We start from the raw sequence: 21,998 nt of genomic DNA, 5'->3' as shown, positions 1-21,998 counted from the left end.
AAATCCAGATACTTGTTGGTGTGGGTTGCTTTTTAGTAAGCATCAATCTCTACAGAACCATCCCCCAACATGGTTATTTGGGAGTCAAAAAAGAAAAACTGTGACCCTTGTCAGTCTGGCATGCATGCTCTATTGTGAACTGGATGTTACTGTCAAAAGAGTTTAAATGCTGGTGGAAACATTCTGCTTCTGTTTTCTTCAAATATAGTTGGAGTTGTCCACATACCTCCACCACCAGCGAGGAGCAACTGGAGAGGTAGACAAGCCCCATGCCTCTATGTTGGCCATGACAAGATCCACGACCACTGCACTGACTGGTGACCCCATTGAACAACCAAATACTTGCTGGTAGTGCATCCCCTGATAAGTGAGAAATAGCTATTTCCCAGTACAAACTCTAGCAAGTCTCTAACGTGCACCTCAGTGAGGGTAGCTGTTCCTTTCCATCCATCAGACTGTTGGAGTTTTGTCTTTAGAACATCATTCGCCAACCTTACAGGAATGGAAGTGAAAAGAGACACAACAACAAAGGATACAAGGCTCCATCCTATGAACTTTTGGAAGGCCATAAAAAGATGCAGGGTTTGGATCAGAAACTCAAAGGTTTTTGTACTCCTCCTCAGAAAGGTTGCCAGAGTCCTTAAGGTTTTTCAGTTTCCATGGTAGGTCCAATGCAGTTTTTGTAGTGAAGTTCTGTCATTTGTCTGTAATTGGCTGGCAAGTCCTCCAGTCTTGGAGCATTGACTTGATTTTCTCCTGGTAATTGGACTTGTTCATCACCGCAACAGGATTACCCTTGACAGCAGGAACAATGAGCGTGTTCTTATTCTTCTGGACTTTCAGCACTCACCACTCTTCTTTGGCTATGTCACTCGTTCTGGTAGGCTGAGTGTTTGTAAGGATATGGCTCACTACAACTGATTTCCTCCTTAGCTGCAGCTGGTAGTCTTGCACTGCTTTGCTTGACCGATGCTGATTTGTTTTCAAGGTATTGTGTCAGGGGTAAGAGTGTAATTTAATCCTTTCCTAAGTAACTGGACTTCGCTTCCTTTAAAATCAACAAAGGATGCGATCACCACCCATTTCTTCTTTATTTCGTTGCAATTGGAAATATCATCGGCATTAAAGTTAAGCTTTTTGTTCTGCCTTTCAAGTAATCTTAATCTGAGCTGTTCTGCCTCACGAGAAATCTCTTAATTATAGAGATGACTATTCATTTGAGCTGTATCTGAAAAGTCCAGTTTTAAAAGGAGAAACTGTGAAGGTCCATGTATACTAGCTCTTGCCTGTGAAAGATGGCTTCCTGCTTTCATATCAATGTACACAATTCCACATGTTCCTGTTAGTTTCTGGCTACCTGACAATGCTAAGCTGACCCTCCATAGGGCACCAATTAAGGGTGCCTTCATACTGAAAGTATAAATTTGTGTGAAACATTGCTTCTAATAACTCAAGTGCTCATCATCATCATCATCATCATCATCATCTCTTTTTGTACCAGAAGGCACATGTTAGGTTGCTGCAACATTCTGGCTCCATGTCTCTCCCTCCTTCCACTGTCTTCCTCCACATAGTCTGTAGTCTCCCTAGTGTTCTTTGCCCTCGATTCTCATTCAAACACATGCCCCCTGATGCACTCACCAGACCTCTCTCTGAATTTCATGTCCAATCTGGTGTCAATGCTGTCCTCAATTATAACTCTGTTGTCCTGCATCGCCCTTTTATTAATTAATGATTCTTTTGCTCCCTTGTATAGGCCATCTCATCATGGCATCCTTATCAAAATTTGATATTCAGTTTTTAAACTGGAATACATCCAATCATCTATTATTTCTTTTATTTGCTCTTAGTCATCTTCCACATTTCAGTTACCAATACAAGCGACCTACTGGTAACCATTGTCTTGTTTGAGAGTGGAAATCTTGATGTTGGTTTTCATTCCAATGCCTTTTGTGCTCCATACAATGTAGCTTTGTTAGACATTACAAGGAACTCCATGTTTTAGTTGATTAAGATGTTTTCCTTTTCCCTTCCCCTATCACTTACTTACGTACAGTGCACTTAAGGTCATTCCCTAGTATTGCATTGGGCATCCTTACTACACATAATTTATGACATCAATAGCGTGCGTTCATGCACGCACACATTGAAGACATGGTGGATTTGCCTTGATATTGAGTTCTGTCAGTTGAAAAATGGCTATAGCTCACTAACAAGCTCGGGCACCCCAAATTTCTTTCCAGTCATTTTAATCAAGTAATCATTAGCTTTGCGTGAGAAAAGACTGATCTGATTTCTATTGTTGAAAATTGAATAAATAAGGAAAATAGCAGTTGCACTGTAGTCTTTTCTATTATGCAGTTCGATAGCCGTGGCAAGCAATTTGGTTCCAATATTTTAACAAGGATTCAGCTGTCTGTCAAAATCAAACTTAAAAAGTTTATTTGTGTCCGATGTAAGTATAGACTTAAGTTTTAGGCGTGTTTTCATGAGTCTGGTCTCACAAAGAGTTTACAATAACTTGGAATGCATTCTTGTAATGAGCATTAAATAATGCTAAAATGGGACATTTTCAATGCCTCACTGCTCCTTAACGAGCGTAGGCACCCCTGTTTTCAATTTTTTAATTAAAGTTCTCATATGATAAATATTCATTGGACAAAGTTTGAACAAAAATCTATTTACAGTTTTATTTCAGGGGAATTACCTTGATAACTGACTGAATGAAAGAAATGAGGAACTCATCAGCATCCTCTATCTCCCTCTCCTATTTGTAATGTGATCCTTGTTGCATGCATTCTCACTGCTCCTGGCTATCTGCATACACTTAAATTAGAAGACTGTTGATCTTGTAACCTCTCACCTCCATTGTTAAATGCACTGCAGCACTCTTTGTGTAAATTATGCAGTCATTTCAGTTCCCAATCATAGTGGTGATCTTTGGTGTTACCAGTGACCCTATCTGCCACTAACCTTGCCATTGCCTTTCACCTAATAGTAACATCACAATCTTTCAAGTTTTGTGTATCTAGAATGCTTTCAGTTTCTTATTAACCTTTTAATGTAAGTGAGGAATTAGCTCTCAGCTCAACACCCATGCCTGGAGGACTTGTTGGTTTGCTTTTGGGGTTTTCTCTTTCCTGGATGATTGACTTTCGGGGAAACCAAGTATCTCTCCTTAGCAGCTATTTAACCCATCCAAGGGCAGTAGCAATACTCCTAACTTCTTCAATCTTCTGAAATTTGAGTTAAGCACCATGCCCTATGTAGGCTGCTAGGATAAAAGAATTCATTTTGATATGCTCCCATTTCAATGGTGAATAATAGTTTTATTCTAGAAAATGCCACTACCACTTAAAATCTACAAAGAACCATGTTATTTTGTTTATTATATAAACATACTGATAGCAACGTTTTTGATAATTTTCAAACCACCATCCTAAGATTTCTGAAGATTCTCTAAAAATTGTCCAAGGGCCACACAAACGTTTCCGAAAATTTTCCAAAACATTAAAATAGTAAACAGCATTTTTCTTCTCCTACATGCTACTCATTGATGTTAAAAGATGATTTGGATAGGACAGATGCAAATTTCATCATAGTAGCATTTTGTAGGCTAATAGGCTTGAGAGGAAATCAGCAGCAGTGTCATAAATTTATGATAATTTTTTCAGTTTCTTTTCACTTTGAAAAAACCATTTGTTTACCAAATTGTGAGATTTTAGTGCTTTAACAAATTGCCACTTAACTCTGTTGTGTAGCAGTTAAATGGTTAGTGTGCTGGACTCCTTATAGACTGTCTGTGTCACCAGGCCCGTACCTGTGTCATTTGGTTGGGTGTTGTCACTTGATATTGAATTTTAATAATGCACCTTTCAAATGTCAGAGCAATTCTCCAAATATCTCCACAAAACGTACTGCCATGTCATTTTGGTGGTAGCTAAAAAACTTGCATGTTCTAGGATATCATAACATAGTGTTATTATGGAATTTCCAGTTCCAGCTAGTTTACATGAGTTGGCCAAAAGGCTAAAGGGGGAATCAAGAAACTAACAAAGCCACAATTTATTTAATAACTCATGGTGAAACCCACATATGAAAGTCTTATGTTCATACTTAAAATACTTTGCTGTCTTGGTCTTGAAATGTCTCGGGCTCACTACCTTTCAAAATCTTGCATTTACCATTTACCATCCATATGTATCTTTGTTTTCTGAGGTGGCACAATGTGATCGGCTATTCTTGGGTTGCACTGTCACACAATTAAATAATAATTCAAAAACCATTCAGTGTATGAAGTCAAGAAAGTATGATGTTATAGGAGATAAATAAAGAAGACACTTCTCCAAGGCTTACGTCAGTACATTTTCCCAAACTTCAAATATCTGCCAAAATATTTTGCACAAATTTAGAGCACAGTATGGAGCCGCCTTATTAGTGTACCTCCGTGGTTCCACAACATGGCGGCCGGAAAATAGTGTATAAAAACATCTGGAACTTACTTTGGCCATCTAGGCAACTGATTATCAAGCAAACATTTAAATAAGCACTTTTCCTAATATTTTAACTTCTAAAAGGCTAAAATCATGAGATAAGTAAATATTTTTTGACAACACATTCAAAGCTTTATGTCACACTCCTCCATAACTCTGAAATTCAAAATGTGCCTGTGTTCAGACAAAGCAAGCCATTGATCTGAAAAGTTGTTAACAGATATAAATTTACCACCTCTTATGCCTGATGAGGATAATAACTTTGATGGCTCTTTAGTTTTGGATTTAAGAAAACAACGATTTCACTTGCATACCAAGAATATATCCCTTATTCTCTTCCCAGACAAATTCATCATTTTTGCAAACTGACTATATTTTATTTCTCTTGAGCAGTTGGTGAGTGAAGATTCTTTTTCAAATTTCTTACAGAAAGTTTTTGAAATGACTTTATTTATCACAATCGGAGTTAATGTTCCTGTTCAGGACAACTAGACCTCTGTTTCAAATGCCCACGGAGGCAGAAGGATGATCTTCTATGAGGAAACTAAGTTTGTAGCTTTTCGTAGAACTAAATCCAATTTTCCAGTACACTTTGTGAGAGATCAGTACTATTAATTTACTCTGAAGTCATCATGTTATATTTTCTCACAGAATATTAGAATTACTTTTAAGTCAATTTAGTTAACAAATGGTAAATGCCATAGCGTGTACTATTGAGTTATGGATGCACGCGGGAGGTTGCTAAGCACGAAAGAAATGTAAGAGTCGCACGAGGCTATCACCTCGTGTGACTCTAGCTTCTTGAGTGCTTAGCAAACCTCCCAAGTGCATCCATATCTCAATAGTACACGCTAAGGCGTTTACCATTTGTTTTATAACATAACATTGAGACATTGGAACAACAGAAGTCCTTTTATTGAGCTACATCACAAAAAATGTAGTCTTACATGACAAAAGAAAACAAGTGCGCAAAAATTCATTCATGACAACTGACTGCACACCAATAACTCGATAAAGTTTCATCTTCACACAACTGTGAAGACAGTTTTGCATTTCTGGGAGAAGGACGTCAGCCATTACTTTGGAAACAATATCTGTCAAAAGATTTGCTTTGTGAACATTAGCACACACATCAGCAGTGTACACCCATGGGCAAATAGTAGACGCTAAATTAACCAATCAGAACGCACGCTTTGCTTTAGTTATGTTATAATATATTTTAGAGATAGAATTGATTAGTAAGAAATAATAATGAAAACAACAAATTTCAAAGATTTTTCATTTCAAGGGCATTTCTTACAGAAAGTTTTTGAGATGACTGTATTTATCACAATCAAAGTTAATGTTCCTGTTCAGGACAACTAGACCTCTGTTTCAAGTGCCCACGGAGGCAGAAGGATGATCTTCTATGAGGAAACTAAGTCTGTAGCTTTTCATAGAGCTAAATCCATTTTTCCAGTACACTTTGTAGAGAGATCAGTAATATTAATTTACTATGAAGTTGCCATGTTATATTTTCTCACAGAATATTAGAATTACTTATAAATCAGTTTAGTATATTTTAAACAAATTTCAAAGATTTTTCATTTCAAGGGCATCTTTCAGTACTTTTTGTTAACAAAAAGGGGACATTTTTCTTTCACTTTATTAGTACATGGTAACTTTTTGTTACAAGATGGGCCAAGTCTTGCAACATAACTTAAAGAATAAAAATAAACTCCTAAAAATTTCTCAAGTTCTGGACAATCAGGTATTGAAATAATACCTGTGTACCTATCTATTTCAAGTAGTTTTTGTAAAGAACAGGTAAAAACGAATATGTTATGTGAAATTAAGTTTTAAAAGGATCTGCTCATATGCACAAAAGCCAACTTTTTCCCTCTAGGTGGCTCTCTTGTATTTCCAAATGTTTTGGAGTTTTGGTCTTACAAAAGAAATAAATTGACAAAATACATAAAAAATTTAAAGACTTTTTAAAAAGTATATGTTTCCAGTTCTAAGCCACCAAGGAATAAAATAGGATGTTTTATTACTTTTAGCATTGCCATGGCAACTACTGAAGATTTCACAATATATCTTATAGTGTTCACTGATTGCATTAAACTGAGTTTGATTGCAGCAAACCTTAGTAGCATGAGATAAAGGCAACATGTTGAAGATGGTATCATGGCAACCTTACTGTTATCATGCTTTTTTCTTTTCTGGAACCTTTTATCTACCAGATATAACAAGGTTAAAACTACAGATTAAATATCAAAATTCAAATATTAAAAAATCTATAGTAAGAAGTAAGTTAGTAATAATACAATCAGTGTTAAATTTTGTCCAAACCAATTTTATTTACTGTGAAGTTCTCCTTACAGACACCTCCATGTATATTGCATCATTTCCAGAAAATATCCATATCCCTCCCACTGAGGGTTTTCAGTTTGAATACCCTATTCTCTCTGGAAATACAGGGTTTGGTCCATACTGTCCTTTAAAATTTTGGCTATTGAGATCCTTCCTCCATAATAATTAGAAATTTCCAATAACCCAAAGAAACTCCTTCCAATTATGGCACTGACATAAGACCTCTTTTTCTTTTAGCAATTTTCCTACTGTAAACAAATTTCAACTCTCAAAGATTGCTAAAGTCATATACATTGCGATGAATAATCTACAGCTAGCAGCCCGAAAAACAAATTTAACACTTTGGAACATGTCAAAATTATGTATGTTTATATGACTTTATATGAAATTTCAATTCAGAATAGACTGTTGGGTTTTGTGGCCTTGCCATACCAAAACAATAAAATATAGTTTAGGTTCTTGTCATACTCGACCACTATTCATATTGTGTTAAGTGATTCTTGTGGAGTTATTGTTTCAGTAAGAGCAAACACAGTTCAAAAGTTCCGTGCATTGGTGCTGGTGCTTTCATGCTGTTTACGGTCAAGTTTGAAATTTCCTTAAAAACACAATGAAATGACATATATAAATGAAAAGGTTTCTTTTACTTTTGTTCAATCAAAGACACACCCACGTATGCACATCCTGTTGAGTGACCCAAAACCTATTCAAGCTGTTTAACTGTGTTGTGTTTCCTTCAAAAACTAAGGTTATTGTTCCTTTGTGTGGTTAACTTGTGGTTAAAGGCGTTAGAAATCAGTTTTACTCGATCTTATAAACAATGTTTTGCATTAAAATCAGTTACATCTTTGAAAAAGCATGCGCAAATTTAGTAACATTTGCGGTAGAAGTAGGTAAATTTTCCTAGCTAATTGTGGCCAACAGAAAAGTTAAATAACTTGGTACAGTAAGGCTTAGGCTCTCTTGCACCTTATTTGGTCACGATTGTGAACATGTTTTTTCTGAAAACCACACAATCTGTTTGTTTTCTAAACCCGACTTCCGTGATCCGTTCCTCCCTATAATTCGTACTACTCTCAGCTCTCACTTGTAATCAAGTGACCCCATTAGTACAGCACATGTTTACCAGCCCTTATAAGGGGTTCCGCTTCACCTTGCGCCAAATTTGGTTATGCTGTTGATCTATATACGCCCATAATCACGAGCTCAAGACGTGTGGCTATGACTTCCTGAGTGAGAGAGCGGGAACCTGATACGTGACGCGCTGTTCTTACGCATAAGGATATTAGAACAATTAACTTTAAGCCGCTTCAAAGGTCTCTCATTGTTTTGCAAGCTGGAGTTCACCAAGTATGCAAAATCAATTAGGGTTGCATGAGCTGCCTTTATGGATTTTATAGGAGAATTGAGTTTGCCATCGCTGGGAGCGAGTCTATATACAACGTAATTTTCTTTAGTTTAGAGTTTAGTATCGAAGTGAATTCAAAGAGCCGATTATGTTAATTAAATATTGATTGATGCTTGTGTCACTCACTGAACTCCAGTGTCATGTCAAACAGAAACGACAATAGGATACACACGATCGGGGGCTACGGATCTAATCACGATCAAATTTTAAAAGACGGTGATTTAAACAATCAGGAAATGTTCCTGTTGACATGGGATAGATTAGGCTTAAAAATGACAACAAGTGTTTTCAAAACAGGCGTGGGATAATTCGTTAAGAGACAACACCAATCTCGAATCTTTTTGTGTTTGTGGGGATTGTACATGATGTGTATTGATACGTCATTTCCGATTAACATTAACTTCACTTTTTTAATTTTTCTGGATCGAAAAGTTACGTTATGAAAACTTCTCTCAGATTCTGTGTAGTTGTTCAAACATGCTTATTTTGTCAGTCACACACTGTCACACAAATTTTCTCGATTTTTCACGGATAGTTCGTGAGCTATCCGCCCTTGGATAAAGAAAAAGTAATCCAACTTTTTAACCCTCGGATCACATTGATAAGTGATAGCGAATTTAAACGTCCTAAATGCAACCACAATATGACTTGGTGTCGACCGCACGGCGCCAAGCTGTGTAAAACTGTCCATCAAAAGACTTGAGGAAAATTTGCTCAGCTCTTGTTTTGGGAAGTTGTGGTCGAACCAAATTCCAAGCGATCTTCCCTAACAATTGTTTTCGAACGTCCGATCGCTTTCTCTTTAATTGTCGATATTTCTAGCTTATCACCAAGTGAAAGTAAGGTAGATGGTTTGGTTAGCTGATTCGGGAAGCAGTGTTATGAATCAGCTGGACCACAACACAAAGCATTCTTTCAGTTTCGCGCCACTGTGGAAAATATTATCGATCATTTGCGATTACCCTGTAATTAGTTGTGGAGTAGTCTTGGAGCGTAATACGGAAGTCGGCGTGGGAAGGACCCGAGTTTCGGAAAGCTTTTTTAAGGTTTCACGTCTCGGTTTACATGAAAATCCTATGGCGTCCGATTTAACCCGATTGAAGTTTGAATTCTCCGCAAAGTGGCGCCGTGAAACCTCAGTTCTTCAATGGTTAACACTTGACAGCTTTTGTTGTCTTTTGTCATCTGCCTCTGTGCTGATTGGCTAGCCCGTATGTGATAGACAAACCGTTTGTGTATTTGACACGCATGACACGAAGTAAACAGTGTGCGTAGATTGGAGAAAAAAATTCTATCATGTCTTCAGATGGGCCTCAGTGAGCGGGGTAAAGCGGAGGGCACAATGGTTAGCGGCGAGAGTACGTCTCTAGTCGACTTCGTTAAAATGACTAACCCCGGTTTATTTGATTTCCAGGACGAGATACACTCGTTCATCGAAGCCTTGCTTCCTCATGTAAAGGCTTTTGCCTATACGTGGTTTAATTTGCAAGCAAGAAAGCGAAAGCACTACAAGAAGCATGAAGTGCGAATGACTCCTGACGAGGAGAGAAGGTGCAAAGAAGAGCTAGATGCTGAAGCCCCTGAAGTGAAGCAAAAGTGGGCTTCAAGGCTTTTGGCAAAGCTGCGAAAGGACATTCGCCAAGAATGCAGGGAGGACTTTGTGATGTCAGTCGTTGGAAACAAACCCGGCTCGTCGTGCCGTTGCGTCATTTCCAACCCTGATCAGAAGGGGAAAATGAGGCGCATAGACTGCCTTCGCCAAGCTGACAAAGTATGGAGATTAGATCTGGTGATGGTGATTTTGTTCCGAGGCATTCCTTTGGAAAGCACGGACGGCGAGCGTTTGGGCAAGTCGCAGCATTGCCAGAGTCAGACTCTGTGTGTTTTGCCTAACCATATCACGGTGACAGTTCGAGAACTGGATCTATTTCTAGCAAACTTCATGTGTAATCGAGGTAAGAAGTGTTCACATACAAATCTCCATGTTTGCCAGGTCTACAGCAGATCTGATCAGGTGTCTAGATGCCAGCACACCAAAATTACAGAGTTAAATTTTGCGCAACTCGGTCTCCTATCAACAAGTTGGAGGTGCTATGTTTCTCTTTAATAATTAAAACAGAAAACTGTTTAAGTTCTTTGGGTGTGTAATTTAATCATTTTATTACTCTACAGAAATGAATTTGTTATGTTTGTGTAGTTTGTTTTCTTGCGTTCCATCGACCGCAATTAGTTTCCCATTTTATTCGCAGAGCACAAACAGGATTCCAACAGTCCCGTTCGAAGTTCTGGCGATCCAGATTCTCACCAAAGTAAGTATAAATTTTTAATATCTTCTTTGTAGGACCTGTTCGTATATGTATTCAAAGTGAAAAATACAGAATTACATGTACGTTGTGAATTTGCGTGGAGGTAATGAAAAAATAGTCTACTACTTTCAAGGACAAACGCCGTGTTGTTGTTTTGTTGTGACCCGACACGTGCGCGCATTTGAACAATCCAAATTAATTCGCTCATAAGGCTTTTGTTTTTGTTCTCGTTGTGTTATCCGCCTCTGGAAACCACGTTTCATTGTTGTTAAAGGGAAAACTAAGGGCCCTATTTGCATCCCAAGTTAATCGCAAAAGTAGCCCCTCCGGGCTCCACGTGCTGTTTCAGGAAATCGCCGCTATTTTACACGCAAAATTCTTTTTCTCCCCATAAATCATGAAAGACTTCCTCTGAGTGAGTGAATAAATTCCATCGCGTATTCAAAGTAAGTAATGTAATACTCGATTACAGAAGAGTTCGGTTTAGTAAACATTTAAGACGCTTTGTTTTTCGACTTAAGCCTTTCCTTTACGTACATGACTTGAAAGTTCGTGCCAGTCGATTAAAAAGAAGATAAGTTTCATATTTCCCCTTCAGTTTTTTCGCGGGTCGTATAATCTGCAACTTGAGTTTCATCGACGTGCTATGACGTTATGTATTTGACTTTTTTGTTTGTAGTGTAATGTGTTAAGCGAACAATTAGTTTCGTGGTAAACGTTCCTTTCCTGCGGCTGGCGTTTGCAAATTACAGCGCAGGCTGTTTGCAAGAGAAATGAAACGAAAAGAGATGCGTCCCTTCGCGATTTGTTAGATGACTTTAGGGATATCCACTTGACAGCTAACGTGTTTATGCATATTTATATATTCTTTCGCTTCAGGTGAACAGAACATATATGCCATAAACACAGCAAATAGATTGTGACATTTCATCTTATGTTGTTAGTATCAACTGCAAGCTTCTGCACTAGAAGATTGTGGGTTTAGTTTTCGCAATTTACCTTAATTTGTCATGAGAAGTGAAAAGCCTGCAGTGTTAATTAATTATTTGAGGCACTTGTGGAGATCTAGATCATTCCTTGTTTCGTTGCTCATGCGTTGTTCGTGTTTTGTTTGGTGTAATCTGAAAACTGATGAAGCTACAGGGATGCAGGGTTAAGGGGATTTATAAGTTAGGTTGTGTTTTCAAGACATGATTTTCATGACCTTGGGGGCGTTTGTGTGGTTGAAGAGGATACGAGCCGTTTCTAATCGTGCGTGCACGCGGGAAACACTGAGTTATGTAACTTAACTATTATATGAATCAATAATAAAAAAGAAGTTACTTTCACTTATTTATCAGGCTACCGCTTTCTCGATACTTTGGGTTGGACTAGGGCAACGAGTGTCTCGTGTTTTGCGGTCATGAAGCCAAGGGGAAAAAAATCAATCTAAGGGGCATGCTTTTGTGGTTTTGTTTAACGTGACTCAGTTACTTGATATTCCTTGATGTGAAATCTAACTCTAGCGTTTGCTTTACGAGGTCGTGACACTATTTTTATCTCTGTACACAACATCTTTCTCTGAATTTCTTGGGTGTTGCTGCCTGTTATCTGCTTTTGAGGTTTCTTGTTGTTTTTTTTAGGTTTTCATCAACATTTTACTGAACCTAAGAGATTAAACCTCGGATCAAGAAATAACATTACTTGTAAAATCTTCTATGATTGACAGAAAGGCTTATAATGAATGTAATTGTTGAAAACTATTGTTCTTGTACTCACTTGACAACTTATTGTCTTGTAAAATGTCATAAGGTTGTGATGTACAATTGGATGATACCTTCAAACAATAGACGACAACTAAACCTGTTTAGTCCAAGGTCAGGCACCGGAATTTTTTCTCTATCTAATGTGCCTTCATAATTCTGCCGAGGGCATCTATTGTTAGATTGAAACAATTCTAAAACGAAAGATGATTGTTTTTTTGTGTGTGTAACAGGCTGTTTGATAAAATGTTTTTGGTAAAGTAGTAATGAGAAGATATGACTTGATCAGTACTAAGGATTTAAGTGATAATCTGTCTACTACTTGTTTTGTCTTAATATAAATTTAATAAGTGGACATCTTTGTTTGACTTTGGACATGCCAAGGCCAAACCATGCTAGATAGAGGGAGAAAAGTTTTCCTTCTTTTACTGTCAACAGAAGGTTTATAAGTTTGGTCATAATCTGTTGTTTGGGTTTTCAACATGATTTTGTCCAGTTATCAAGTAGTATATAATTTAGGTATATTTCAAAGACAAAGCAGTTCTAAAAGTAATGGTCTCAGAATAATTACATCAATGTTGATAAAACAACAACAACAAGACATTACACATGTACTCACATCTCATGTTGACAGCACTTTATAAAACTTGGCTATTTTGGAGGTTTTTGTAAAAAAATGGGGTTCCTTGCTAAACCAGAGAGTTGTTTCTTTGAAAAAACCCTGAATCTGATGTGTGAAATAGAATTAATTTCCTCACATTAGAAATATGCTGATCACATTTTCTCCCTTGTTTGTCTTTCATAGCAGTATTTCTTTTCAACATAATACATGCCTAGACCAAATTTATAGCAATGACTTTATCCTTGTGTAACCAGTGTCATTCATAAATAACCAAAAGATAGCAAATCTCATTACAAAAGGCTGCTCCCTTTATTAAATGTAACTCAGAATTCTCCCTAGGTTGACAACTATAATTTAACAGGCTTGTTCAACTACAGTCCTCAGCTCTGGAAGGTTGGAATTAAAATGCAGTACAGTAGCTCAAGGCCTCAATTGAATCTATATATTTATCTTTGAATGTAGTATTGAGAAATTCCTAATGGTGAATGTCTTGTACATTGTGAAACCTTTTTGATGAATTTTGCAAATTTCTTTTATGAATGTAGCCAACTTTCATTTTGGATATGTTAATGTGTTTTGCTTGTGAACTTCACTGAATGGTATAACAATTAGCATTATTAATTTCTCTAGCAGAACTATTCTACAGTTAAAGAAGTTTACACTTAAGATAGAGGAAGAGAAATATTAAAGCTTTGTATTGATTAAATATTGTACTTCGTGTTATTTCAGAAGATGCAGGTGTATCTATTGTTAATGCAAATCTTGGAGAAAGCACACAAGTTTTACTTTAGGGAGTTTATTATGCATATCATTAACATGTTTGGTCAATAGGGAACAAAGCAAGGAACCATAGGTATTATAAGACAAAGGAACTTGTTCTCGCACAATAGAATTAGTTTGTAAAAATAAGATAACAGAAGTGATGAGTTGTTTATATAACTTTAGGAGGTTTCAGTGTTGCATACCAAACTAGTTGCATCATAATGAGCTTGTGGTTGAAATACCTGAGGGAACCAACAATTGACAATTTGGGTTCAATTTAAACTTGTGTTGTTCTTGTAGTAGTTAAAGAGTTACTAACAAAGCATTCCAAAGTCATGAACCTTTTAATAGAATAAATTAAACTAAACTGTTTCAAGGAACTCTCTGTATATCATCAAAAGGACCCTGTAAGAACCTGTCAGCTTTACATTGTCCTGACATATGTTGATACTGTAGGCTGCTGAGAACTTTAAGCTGTTACCATTTTAAGTAAACGAGTTCACTCACCATATCAGCTTACAGTTGATGTTCAAAAAACTTTTTCTAAAAAATATTGACCAAGAATCCGGAAATCTTTTCAGCCAACAAACACCTTGACCTTAACACCATTCTTGGCAACAGTTATTTTAAAGAAGGGAGTGGAATGCAGATTAACATTTCAACATCTATTTTGAACTGTTGCACATAGCTGAAAGTGCAAACATCTGTTTTTACATGTTTTAAGTGAAAATGTGAAGCTTGTCACTGTCACTGTAAACATTAAATAAGTGTACAGGTAGAAAACTCACTGGAAAGCAGTATAACCACTCCTTTGCTCTTCAAGTTCTTTTGTACTTTCTAAGGGTTTTGATATTTACTGATGATCATTTATTTGTAAGGCCACACTAGCTTCTCTTGAGGAATTCCAATAATATCTCTGTGTTACGTCTATTTAAGTGCCCTTTAGTACTCTCTGGTAGTATTTATTGTGGAAAACAATATTAATCAACTATCAGAAAAACAAACGCCTCTTTTTGCTTGTTTTCCAGCATGTGAAACTTTAATTACATAAAATGTTTCTCGGTCACCCTCATCTAAGAAGTTTTGTGAAAAAATCTCTCCTCAGTACAATTTGCCAGGCTTACCAATTATAAGTTGAATTTCAATTTGATGAGTTATTTGACAATGTGAAGGAAGGAAGCAAGGGTATAGAGAGAAGTAAACACTATATTTACATAGTTTAAAATTTGACAGTTCAAACCAGAGACCAGTTCTTTTGACATTAACTGTCACTTTGACTCTCTTGTTATCAAAATGAACCATTAATTTTTCATCAAATTATGTTTGATGTAGAGGATTCCAGAAAAATACCAAATATAAAAGCAAACTGATCTATGGAAAGCAAATTTTACATTTATTTCCTTTTTTTGCCTCAAATTTTTTCTCAACTAAAGTGGCAATTTCGTAAATGCAATACCCTGAATTCAATATGACGTTTTAAAAGATGTAGAAGTTTAACAGAAGTTTGATGTTATATAACTCCTACGGTAAAATCCCACATTAAAGCTCTGGGCTTATGTAACTTCATAAGGCATTTGGGTGGACTTATAAATGAGGGGGCTTATATCCAGGGGGCATATAAGCGGAATAAAAAAATGTTCTGGAACAACGAGATAAAACATAGCTGAGAAACGAATTAAAGCTGACATACCATTATATTTAGAGCTATTACATTTAGAATACATTTATTGCACTCATAACGTTGTTATATATGCATCAACATTTGTTTCTTTCTGTGGTATTGTTATAATATTATTGTTATAAACTCCACAGCCACTTGTTTATGCCTACAACTTTCAATTAAAGATTTTGATGTTTGTAAAGAAACTTAAAAGGAATGCACTTATACATTAGATGGGCTTATATCCAAGGGGGGGGGGGGAGGTATGTCTGGAATAATATATTTGTTAGCAAATAGAAGGGTTTATATCCAGGGGGGCTTATAACTGGGGGGACGCTTTATCAGGGGATTTTACGGTATTATATTGGTGACTTGTGTACATTATCATACCTTAGTATTGCAACTAATATTCGCCAATTGCACTAGATTGATAGAGTTATGGAAGGGGCAGGATTTTTTTTATCAGCTTTATGGTTAATAAATTCTGTTAGCCTGATTTCCCAGATAATGGATGAATAGGTTGCTTTGACTGTTGGAGTGACCTTTGGAATGTTTAGTACAAAAACTGACAGTAGTGTTGAATATGTCATATTTCTTTATCCTCTGGGTTGAATAGTATGTATTACCTCCTTTTAGTTGGCACAGAGCAGAATTTGGTTTCCTCTGGTGTGTTTACAGTAGCTGAACTCTATACCTATGCCAGAAGTAAGTGTTCTGATGTCTTACAGTGTTACTTTGTGCATACATTAACATGTGTAGAACAGAACACAAATTAAGTTTAATGCAAACGTTTCCTTTTTTAAAACCAATCTCTGAACTGAATCAATTTCAAGGCAGTTGATTAAGGCATCTACTTTTCTGGGTTTTTCTTTGGTGGTAATTTTTACATTATAATTAATAGCTTTGTGAAAAACGTAAGCTATACTTGGAAGTGCACATGACATGAAAAATACTTTCTCCTTATTTGAAAGGCCTTTCAAAATACAGAAGAATGGTGTTTTTCTTTTTGAAGTACCTTTTCATTTCAGAGATATTGACGTTTTTATCATGCAAATTATATCAGTGATGATGTCATATTGTTTGCAACTAAAAGGTGGTAAAATACTGAATAAACAATATATCTGGAAATATTGAAGCTGTGTTCTTGAAACTTGGCACCACAAATGTGCATCACCAAAGAAACAAAATGACACCCTTAGTGCTGTTACCATAGCAACTCCTTCAGCTCCAGTCTCTTTCTGTCAAAAAACCAAATATCCCCATTTGCAATCTCTAAAGGGAGCCAAAGGGTCCTACTTGGAACAGACATAGTTCCCATATAGTCTTAACTCCCATCATTAGATTGGGTGGGGTAGATGTTTCTTGGTTTAAGACAAAAACTGGGAATTGCAGTTTTTATGAAGACAGCAGCAGCGGCAAAAAAGTTGTCACGGCAACAACACCTTTTAAATAAACAGAAATTATTTTTCATGTCATATGTACTTTAATTTTGTAAAAAGAAGCTGGTTCTCATGTCAATGTCAAAATGTTTATACATGTACTTTTTGTGGTTTGATTTGTGAATATTTTTGACAGAGTGAAATTTACTTAATTTCCCATAGGGACAGTGTTCTTCCATTACCCTTCTAAACACATACCTATTACTGAGGTGAAAAACTCTGCAACCAGAAAAGTTGACATGAAAAAAAGAAGAAAGCAGTTTCACCAGAAAACTAATATGGGGAGAGCTTTTTTATAAACATATTACTGTAAGAATGCTTGATGGTTGACAGTAAAATAAATGCCAAGTGCGACTGGAGGTTTAATATTGGAAGCTTTCCTCGTTGATGGCTTCACTGTATATGTTATTAGACATGTGATATTCAGATTTCCCTTTGTTGATGTAATTCACCCACAAAGTAACAAGTTTGTTACAGGTGTGAGAGTCAAGGTTACAGGTGACTCAAAACTTAATGATCTGCTCTTATCTGACTTGTGACACTGTATGTACCTTCAAATAGAAGGGCAGGCTCTAACCTGATTTTTAAACCACACTCTAAGACACAATGGCCAACCAATAAGAAAAGGTAGCAAGCTCCTACCCTGTATAGCAACTAGTGTATGTTGATGCTTCAAATATGGTTGTTAAAACCCAGGTTCTCACAAGTTTCCCATATTTTTCACATACTACCTAAGCAGCATTTATTGGGTTAACCCTTTACCCCCTAAGAGTGCATATTGGCACACAAGGTCATAAATTTGTGAATATTTGATAGTTTCTATGAATTTTTGCCATGAAAATTATCTTGTGAAGATCTGCTCATTGAAGTCATAAAATTTTGACCCCCTCCCATCCAAGACATGGTTGACCACTCCCAGAAGTTTTTAGTTCCTTTTTCGGGATGCAAATGGAATGCAAGACTTGTTTCATATCAAGCTATGCACTAAGAGCTGCTAAATAAGCTATAGTTTAGGGGTATACCTAATATAGTAGAAGACTGATACATTTTTGAAGTCATTCATTTTCCCATTTTAAAGCAATTTCTCTCAAAATGTCTACCTCCTTCACAGCTGCTGATGTCAATTCTTAAATAAGTTGATTAGTGGCTTTCAAATGGGATATTGTACACAGGCAGAGTGTCTTTATTTGCCGATTTGGGAAAATCTGCCGTTTGCCTTTGGGGGTAAAGGGTTAAGTTATGGTCTTCATAGAAACAACTTTGAAAAACAATGTTGTTTGAATTTAGGTGTGTCAGAATTTAATCTTACATGGACTGCTGGGTTGGAAAGAACATCAGAAAGATTACTTTAAGATGAAACTTATTCCTTTGCTAATTTCAAGTTATTGACTCATCATTCTGTTAACTAATAAGTACAATCTTGTTTTCTATGAAAAAGCTTCCTACTGCACTAGCATTATTGTGAATAAAATTTAAATTTTCTTTAAAAATGTACTTACACACTCTTTTTTTTTTTTCATCAGCACCTATCAAGTGTGTTAGTTCATCCCATGCTCTTATGTTATCGGACCTGGAAAGCCCATCATACAGTGATGCAGGTCTTGAACAGCGTTTTCCAAATGCAGTAAACATTCACCCACGACCAGATCCATATGACCTAAGGTACAGGAAACGAAGTCGGACAATTAGCTCTGTTTCATCAGTTGACGAAGATTGTGATGATGATGACAGAGATAGCACAGGGCTCTATGTCCAGTCACCAGCAAGTTTCTCTTCCCAAGGGTCTAATTGGCAGAATGATGTGGACTCTGGTAAGTCCTTGTTTCTAGCCTATGGGGCCTTGGCACCCTAATATGAATGGTGCACTTCCAAATCCATTCTCCTTGTTTATTAGCCATTTAGTGACATATAGTTGGAAACAGGAAACATATTACTAAATCAAATGAACAAACTATCCACAAAATATAGACAAGGAAAAAGAAAGCTCTTGATCAGTAGATCTAAAAGGCAAAATTCTTGCAAAAACAAACCCTAGGATTGCACAGTAATGATCTTACCAGTACCGTGTCATTACAGTGATTCAGAAATAACAGAACCGAAAAATCATTTGCCGTGGACATCTTCAGCCTTGCCAATCAAAATTCATCTGACAAAGGTTTTTCTTTTTTTGTTCTACTTTTCAACACCAGAGTAGTTCCCTTGATTACAGCACTCTGATTATATATGAAACTATAATGCTGTTTCATGTCACCCATTCGCCATCTTGTATCAATCTCAAAGTACATCACACGGTATGTGCAATGCCTGGTTGGGACGGATTTAAGATGGCAGACAAATGGCTGATATAGAAAAGCTACAATAATATTGGTTTTGAACCCAACAATCATCAGCTTACGTGGCATCCACTGGTGACTGCAAAGAAGAAGTGCAAAAGTTGACTTTGTATGATTAAAAAACATTCAGGAAGAGGTAATTTTGTACTGATTTCGAGACTGTTACAGAGAACATCACATCACTTCCAAGCCAAGATCCATGTCACTGAGTACCTGTAAACTGTTAAGTTCATTTCATTTCTTTCTCTATTCTCTAATACTATATCGTTTTCTTTTGTTTGGGTCCAAATCAAGTGTGAAATTTTGTCAAAAAAATTTCCATTACCGTTCGTTTCCCACAATCACTGGGCACGGAATCGAGAAAGTGTTACCAATGAAATTTGAAATCCTAGGACTTGAAAAATAACTGAATTTACTGTTATTGAAGCTAATGTACAAATTTTATTTATCTGATCTGTGATGTGTGCTCTGACCAGATAACCTATGTGTCTACAATGGACCTATTCAGCAATATAGCGGCCATTTTGAATTCTATCATTTCATATAGCTATTAGGGGTTGCTCAGGGGGCAAATTAGTATGCATTTACCCCCTAATCATCCCATAATATTTATTTGAAACGATGGAATTAAAAATGGCCGCCGTATCGCCAAAAAGGTTCATTTGACCAATGAGCATATGTAAAATTTTTAAGTCATCATAAAAAGAATCTTAAAAGAGTGAGAATTAAGTCATGTTGTCCATCATTTCCATGCATTAGTGGAAAGGGTAAACATCCTGCACATTTGAAGTGATTCTTGGCTTGATTTCTGTTCGAATTAATTTGATGTCAGGGTCCAGTGTTATTCACTCTCCTATGGTCCCATATCCCCCCAAGATCAAACCGGAACAGAACTGCTCAGGATACAGTCCAATTGAAAACCACAACTCTGCAATCAGCTGTTGTAATGTGAATGAACCCCAATCACCTGCTGTAACATCGTATGGTGGCCAAGCATCACAGATGCACAACAGACCAATGAGAGACTGCAATATGAATGACACATTCATTATGCAATTAGCGTCAACACCTAAAGGCCATGGACCAGCGAGTTGTGGGTTTGGTATGAATCTTCCGCAGCAGGGATTTACATTCCGCCTCCCAATGCCAAATGCTCACATACCTTCAGTTGGTAGGTCATTATTGTTGCATTGTTGGCTATCTAGTAAACATAGGCACGCAAGGCGTGCAAGAGTTAACTTTTTGTGTGAAGTGTCGGAGATAGAAGCATTCATGGTACAGTAATGATTTGGTTAATTTAACAAGTTTTTTTTGGTTGCGTTGTTACATTGGTCATGGTAAGATAGCTAAGTAGTAAGCCATAAAATGTTTGACTGAAAAAACTGCAGTCATCTGACACATCTCCAGATTAATGTAGATACCATCTTATTTTCTAACAGGCAGTTTGATTCGTTTTTTGATACAACTCGCACTGTGATTGGCGTGACACGCGCACATGCATAACTCCCTCATTCACCGATCACATAACCCTTCCAACCCCCGGAGGAATTTTTGCTCAAAAATACTCAAGTTAATTTAGAGACTCCTTCGCATTTTATACAAGTTGTAAGTTTACCTTTATACAAAACGCAACACTACTTCACTGAAAATAAAAATAAAGAGAAAAAACCTCTGACACGTTGAAAGTCTGATTTAATTAAATTGCACTTTAACTTGCTGCCACGCAGTCTTCAAAGAACATTTTAACAGTTTTCATACTTTTCACCTTTAAAAATATCGCACTGAAATGAATGTCATCATATAAAACTATTAAACTGCTACTGCAGAGACGTAAAAACCGTCCAGAAACGAAAGCTTCTTTTTTGTTTAATATCCTGGAAACAATTGCCGATAACTTGTCAGCTCTAATTGAATTTACTCCCATATAAAAAACAAAAGTGTTAAGTTACCATTTGTTACTAAAGATAGCAAACATCTCCTGGGAAAGAGTGGTGACGATTCGTCAGCTCTAATTGAATTTACTCCCTTGTGAAAAACAAGAGTGTCAAATTACACTTTGTAACTAAAAAACAAAAATATCTAGTTATTTGCTTGCAACAAGAACAAAACAATCGTTACCCGCACTTACTATTGTAAACGTTAGAACTGTTTCTTCACCTCTAAAACATGTACTAAGAACTAGACGCGACGATTCGTGACCTCTAATTGAATTTACTCCTTTTGAAAAACAAAAGTATCAAGTTACCTTTGTAACTAAAAATAAAAATCTCGTTATATTTGCATGCAACAAGAACAAAACAATCGTTACTCGCACTTCCATGTACTATTGTAAACGTTAGAACTGTTTCAAATCTAAAGTCTTGTCCCCTCTGAAACATGTCCTAAGAACTAGCCGCGACAATTCGTTACCTCTAATTGAATTTACTCGTTGTGTAAAACAAAAGTATCAAGTTACCTTTGTAACTAAAAATAAAAATATCTCATTGCATTTGCATACTACTAATTGACTAACTGTTTCAAACCTCAAGGCTCATCTCGTTCATTTAACTAAAATCCTCAACCTAACCCACAGAAAATGTTGAAGTAAACCCAGTATATGAATACTTCCTCCTCTTTTATAGAGGAATAAATATGGCCGTTCTGAACTCTATCGGAATCAAATCTTCACATACCATTTACCTTTACAACAAGAAATTTGATTGGCTGTTTATAGTAGATCCAATCTGATTGGTGTGACATATATACATCTCTCACTCACTCACTCACTCACTCATCCATTGACCTGTCCATAACATACCTGACACGCCGACTAAGAGGTATTTTTTTTTACAAAAAAATAACTCAACAATCACATTGTGAAACAGTAACAAGGTATTTTAAA

At 36.5% G+C, this 21,998-nt stretch overlaps 1 protein-coding gene across 5 annotated transcripts in view; it reads left to right on the top strand.

Annotated features, from left to right (window-relative positions):
- The window catches only part of LOC110066275 (nuclear factor 1 C-type-like), a 34,651-nt gene that overhangs the window by 5,641 nt on the left and 7,012 nt on the right, over window positions 1-21,998 (top strand). Inside the window, exons 1-6 of one of the 5 annotated variants that reach the window (XM_089286948.1) lie at window positions 8,962-9,598; window positions 9,668-10,208; window positions 10,503-10,562; window positions 15,982-16,050; window positions 18,308-18,595; window positions 19,950-20,288. In XM_089286948.1, the coding sequence (XP_089143074.1) occupies window positions 9,560-9,598; window positions 9,668-10,208; window positions 10,503-10,562; window positions 15,982-16,050; window positions 18,308-18,595; window positions 19,950-20,288 (1,336 nt within the window). In that variant the 5' untranslated portion in view covers window positions 8,962-9,559. Of the gene's footprint in view, window positions 1-8,954; window positions 10,209-10,502; window positions 10,563-15,981; window positions 16,051-18,307; window positions 18,596-19,949; window positions 20,289-21,998 lie in introns of those variants that run through there. The other 4 variants (XM_089286949.1, XM_089286947.1, XM_089286946.1 and 1 more) reach the window with 4 other exon arrangements.

The sequence above is a fragment of the Orbicella faveolata genome, unplaced genomic scaffold (assembly GCF_042242905.1).
Source record: "Orbicella faveolata isolate gen_17 unplaced genomic scaffold, um_ofav_v1 contig_14, whole genome shotgun sequence".
Classification (NCBI taxonomy): Eukaryota; Metazoa; Cnidaria; class Anthozoa; order Scleractinia; family Merulinidae; genus Orbicella; species Orbicella faveolata.
Note: the sequence above shows the minus strand (reverse complement) of the source record. Positions and strands in the feature narration are given on the sequence as shown.